Below are 6,200 nucleotides of genomic sequence, written 5' to 3' on the forward strand. Positions count from 1 at the left end.
TATAATGAAGTAAGGCGTTCAAGATACTAGAGTAGCACACCACTCTATCTTTACAAGACTGTCATGTTATGTGTAAATTAAACCACAAGGGTGGTCAAGGTAGTTTCACACCTGTGCATAGGGTTAGGATCGGCAGTATTTCAACCCTGTCGGCCATCTCCTGCACAACCTATATTTTATGGATTTGTAGTTTTAACCCAAGGTAAATTGTATATAAAGACTGTAAACATAAGAAGAACAATACTAAAGAAAATAAAATACGCTGAAATTGTACTTAATTTGACGTAAAATAACACATTTATTTAGCCTTGTTTATAGGATTACTAATAACTTTTACCGAAAATCAGAAGTTAACCAACCAGATACAGGCATTGATTGCGCAATACTCTTTATATAGATTTTTTTTCTGTGCTCGGGAGGGGGTTTAACCCTACCCCCATACTCCTCGTTGCGCCACTGGCAATAACAGTTAAGAAGAAATAACAGTTAAACTCTAATAACTAAGTCAGTTCCACCTATGTACGTCAATGTCAGGACATCTAACATAGTATGATAGTACGAGACATGCGTCGTACTATAGTACCAGCCTAAGGCTGGTACTATACGGACGCTAAATGCGTCGCGTTAAATACGCTGCGCTATTTTTAATTTTGGATGGCAATGCAAGTCAATTTGAGCGACTATACGAGCGCAGTCTACGCGGCACGCTGCCCTCCAACTCGGCGTCGACGCATTTTTACGCGACCAGCCCTGGAAAAACGTTAGCAGCGCGACGTAGATAGCGCTGCGCAACGCTAGGGCCGGACTATACGGACGCTAGATGCGTGGCCCGCAGTCGCAGTCTTGAGTGAGTAGTTATTGTGCTTCTGTGTGAGAGTCATCAACATGTTTGATACTGAGAAGTTCATCTTAGAAGTAGAGAAGCGACCTCCACTTTATGACGTCCAGTCAAAAGAATATTCAAACAGAAATGTTAAAGCTCAGTGCTGGATGGAGGTAGGAGCAGCTGTGCACGACAACTGGGAGGAAATGACTCCCCAAATGAAGGACGAAGCAGGTAACTAAGTTTGATATATTTATAAACAAAGGTGTAATGATGTAAACATATTTTTTCTAAGCACCAAGTACAACTAACTATCTTTGTTGTTTTACAATAGTAACGAAGACAATAATTAATAATAGTACCGCACATAAATATGGGAAGTATATTAAGACAAAAATGAAATTACAACTTTGTTGTGATAATAACTTAACACCGTTTTGAAATCATCTCTTTCCTTAAATTACGGTTTGATTATATGGTTATTTGTTTAATTGTGTGGTTATTTGACGTAAAAGGTTTAAATATTGAAATGTATGTTAAACGTATGTTATTTGTAACGTATTGTAAAGAACATTAGTAATTTAATTGTGCCATTGCGTACATGATCACAGTTTTTGGCACTTAAAAATCTACTGCTGTAGATATCGAAGTTACGACGCATGGCTAGCCCAGACGGCACCGGCGCCGGCGTCGCCGTCGCGCCGGCGGTAGGTTGGTAGAAAGGGGAGGGGTGAAAAGTCTATTTCTGCGCTATGAGTCGTCCAAGGTCACTGTTCTTCCTTGCCAACCTTCACTAAACCTATTCACGAGTTGATCAATACTGTTTATAGAACTGACACTAGATTATGATACAAATGTCTAATTTGAGAGGAGCTACAATAACATAACAGGATGTATTCAAAGTAGTCAATTACAAAACTTTTTATTTTAAATTTTATTACATAGGAAATAATATTGTTATACTTTTTCTAAGTTTACTTTTTCTTCTTTTTACTAAGTCCTACTTTTTCAAGTGATTGTGCTTAGGCATATTGATTTTGCCAGTTTAAGGCTCCTGGTCCATTGAAATACTCACAGAACAAGTCCCTTACTACAAGTCCGTTACTACGACCACTTCCTACTGCTGCTCCGACCAAGCAATCCATGTCACATGTAAGCGATTCTTCAAAAATGTAACCATCCCGCCTTTTTACATAATTATGCAATACACAGCAAGACTGAATGATTTTCGTTGCAAAGATCGGGTTCACCAGGATACAGGAATGCATTACTCGCCATTTGTTGCTCATAATTCCAAATGCGCATTCAACTGTACGTCTGGCTCTGCAGTGCCTATAGTTATATACACTTCTCTCTTTTGTGAGTTTCTTCTGTGGGTAAGGGCGCATCACACGTGTAGTTAAACCAAAAGCTTCATCGCCAAGAAATACGAAAGGTACTGTGGGGCCTTCTGGTGAAAGCGGTTTCTCTGTTGGGAGGTTCAGTTGGCCGGCATTCAGTCTTTTGTAAAAGTTTGAGTTTTTGAAGATTGTGGAATCGCCCTCCCGGCCATATGCACCAATATCTATTGCAGTGAAGTTGCACTGTGCGTCGCTGACTGCAAACAATACAAGTGAAAAATACTTCCTGAAGTTGTAGTATAGTGAACCTGAACTTGGTGGACATTGTATCCGCACGTGTTTGCCGTCAATGGCACCAACACAATTTGGGAAGTTGGTTAACTTCTCATATTCCGTTGCCTTCAAAAGCCATTCATCACTTGTAGGGATTGGCATTTCAGTTGACTGCAGTTTTCCCGAAATTGTTTCACAGGTCTCCTCAACAACGAGACGTATTGTTTTTCTTGATACTTGATATTCGAATTCAAGGTCACTGAAGTTCATTCCACAGCCCAAATACCTAAAATATATAACGTAAATATAAGCGAAACATAATATAACTATCTAATATAAGACATTGATACTGCCGTCTTTGTAGATGTGTAGATTTACACGCTTTTAAGTCTTACATTATAAAACAATTTACTTAATTCTTGTAAAATAACGTCAGAACAGAAGGGGATTTTAGTATAACCTTTTAGTATAGTATAATCTTTTCTTTAATTGTGTTGATCTCCTGAAGTGCGGTAGAAGTCGTGATAAAAATATTAAAATAAAATAAAACAGTCAAGAAACCACACTCTGATGATTTTACAAGGAATGACCCTAATATGTCCCTAATACACTATAATCAAACAAGAAATGTTATATTATAATTACCTGCTTTAAACCTGTGACAAGTATACAGTTATATGATTCTAAAAGTGCTCCGTTTGTTTTAGGCAAAGATATGATGAAAAAATGGAAGACTTTGCGTGACAATTTCGTTCGGGAACTACGTATTTTAAAGAAAAATGAGACTGGAGCTCCAGCAACAAAAAAAAAGAAATACATTTTCTTTGACCAACTGTCTTTTTTGACACCTTACATGAAGCCCAATGACAAGAACGTATCAAATATTCCACCCCTTGAACACATTATATCTGAACAAGAAGCAGTAGAAACAGTAGAAACAACTAATGCAGATGACAATGACCGTGCTGACAGCGTTTCAAATTCGTCACTAGTTGAACGTCAGAAGAGACAAGAACGTGTGTCAAAAAGAACTAATATTGAGAGAACTTTGACATCAGCTTCAAAAAACATTACATCATTGATGCAAGAAAGCATCGCCATTCAAAGAGCGTACACTTCCTCAGCTAACAGCTCAGATAAATCTGGGAACAAGGCATTTTTAATGTCCTTTCTTCCTGTTATGGACAGCCTACCACCACTTGCTGCCTTTGATGTTAGGATGCAACTAACTGAAGTGTTCCGAAATGCTATTATGAACCAAACACGAGTTCAGGAACCAGTGCCAGTGCGTACCCAAATGATGGACTACACATCTGCGTCACCATTAATGTTCTCGGGCCTAAATTCACCATACACAACTCCGACTCCGACCACACCATCAATAATCGGTGACTATGACGAAAACACCGAATGCTCTAATGCCACTTCCAGTGACAACACTCAAAACCAACCATTTAACATATCAGAATTTGTACATTTTTCCGTGAACCCGGGAATTGAACCATCTTCTAGTAAGAAGAAGTAGTAAGAAGTAGTATTCCGATTAACTGTGGAATAATGACAATTTTGTAATTAACTTCCCAGTGTGTTTGTGCAGAACTGAAACTTCTTGGTCATACAATTCTTTACTTACTTAATAGTAGTTCATATTTTGTAATATGTGGTTAGTTTACTATTGTTTGTAGGTTATCTGTTTACAAAAGACTAACCTAATATAACTATTGGAAAATGTTATAGGCTTACATTGTTCCTTCATTACAAATATATAGAAAAAGGTTGTATTTTATAACTCGGTCAAAATTGGTCTGCTAACTTTCAGAGCAATTTGAGGTAAATGAAATTTAATGTTGTTCCGTAATCAATACATAAAAATCAGTTACATTAAGTTTACCAAAATATGTTAACCTAGTGATTATAATGTATCACAAAATGATTACAACGTACCTATTGTGTTTGTAAGTGTCTGACTGCAATTTAAACTGAACGAGGCTCTTATTTGTATTTTTTATCAATATCCGATGTTACATATTGTACACCTGATAGAAATATTTATAATACTATGTTAAAAGAATCATTAAACTAAAACTAATACATATTCCAGAACTGTTTTTGCGTTTTTTATATAACCCTTACTTCAAACAAACATTATTCTAGAAGGAAAAAATAATAATATACACTAAATGTTTAAAACCACTTCAGGGTCAATCCATCCCAAGGTCCAGGAAAACAATATTGGTTGCTTGATAATCTCAGAAAAAATTTTATTTGGTAGGTCAGTTCCTTATATTTGGGGGGATGCTTGCAAAGGCGAAAAACAGCTAGCGGGCAAAACAAATAGGGTCCCCATTTCAAAATGGATCTACCAAATATTAATGTTTCTGAAAATGTCAAGCAACCACTGCTGGAACACTTGACATGGATCTACCCTTCGATTTAACCCATAAACGGCTTACCTGATGGTTATAGCAAGTCTTTCAGCTGGCTCAATACTCCTTTTCATGTTGGTATCTTTCTTCATCAGACCGTCACTGACAAGATGTAAAAGTTCATCAAATGAGCTAACAGACATCCTGTAATATTGGTAAAATTTGTCTTCATATTGTCTGTGCTTCTCAAACATCAAATGAAACGCACCTGTTGTCAATCTGCTGCTTAGAACGGGATGGGTACCCCAACGTCTATCCTGCCTTTTGGTCTTTTCCAAATACATCTCTAGTAGACACTGAAACCCTACAGCACCGATCTGCACTGCATCCATATTGGCAACTTGGAATAAAGTGATCTGGGAAGCAACGTGGCGGTTTCTGCGCTTGTATAGTCTGGCCAGCGGGGCGTTGACGCAAAAACAGCGCGACGCATTTTGCGTCCGTATAGTCTGGACTAGTAGTCCAACTTATGCGCCGAACTTTGGCGTTAACGCGACGCATTAACGCGACGCATTTAGCGTCCGTATAGTACCAGCCTAAATGCGTTGCCAGCTGTTACAGAAGAATAACTAGAGGTTGAATAATCGATTGAATTCAACAATCGAGCCATCGGTATTGCTCATCTTCACTACTCAATTGTATTTACTCAATCCTTTACTTTCACGATTGAAGTTAACACGTGTTTACACTATGAAATAAAATGAAAAATGTCTTTATTATAGGCGAAGTTAGGAATTGGGGTGCGGTGACTGCCCACAAGGCCAGTCTTGCAATGATATGTCTCATACTTTAACGTAGTTCACAGAATTGCTCCCAGAATGCGTCTACTGCCGTTACTCGATGAACCTTTCTCGTATGCTGTAATAATCAAACAACACCTGTAAAAAAATATGTCTAACCGAATTTAAACTAATGTATGAAATAAAAATAGACTTCTTGCAGTGATTAAGAACCATTATTTAGTCTATAGTCGTGCCTAAGAAATAATATATATATATATATATATATATATTATATATATATATATATATATATATATATATAAAAATAACACATCACGATAGACTATACACTTAACTAACTACAGCAAAAAGTTTACTAAAGCAATGATGATTCTGCAGTAAAATCGATAACGATTAGGTCTTCAGAAACTTCGGAAAACTTTCCCATCAGATCCCCTTTGACGACCTTGCAAATCGATCAGATGCGCCTGAAGGCGAAGAATCAAGATCGGTTCTAATGCCTGACAATTTAATCACAGTTTAAAAGCACAATTCAGCGGACATAATAATTTAAATGCTAATGTTATCGGGTTATTAGGGTTAATAACGTTAAATT

At 37.3% G+C, this 6,200-nt stretch overlaps 1 protein-coding gene across 1 annotated transcript; it reads left to right on the forward strand.

The window, feature by feature from the left end:
• Positions 1-610: 610 nt before the first annotated feature.
• On the forward strand, positions 611-4,539 carry LOC124373259. The gene is made up of 2 exons (XM_046831644.1): positions 611-1,057; positions 3,144-4,539. Exons 1-2 carry the CDS (start codon positions 886-888, stop codon positions 3,959-3,961), a joined length of 990 nt encoding a protein of 329 aa, XP_046687600.1. The 5' UTR covers positions 611-885; the 3' UTR covers positions 3,962-4,539.
• The last annotated feature ends 1,661 nt before the right edge of the window (positions 4,540-6,200 follow it).

The sequence above is a fragment of the Homalodisca vitripennis genome, unplaced genomic scaffold, assembly GCF_021130785.1.
Source record: "Homalodisca vitripennis isolate AUS2020 unplaced genomic scaffold, UT_GWSS_2.1 ScUCBcl_5162;HRSCAF=11768, whole genome shotgun sequence".
NCBI lineage: Eukaryota > Metazoa > Arthropoda > Insecta > Hemiptera > Cicadellidae > Homalodisca > Homalodisca vitripennis.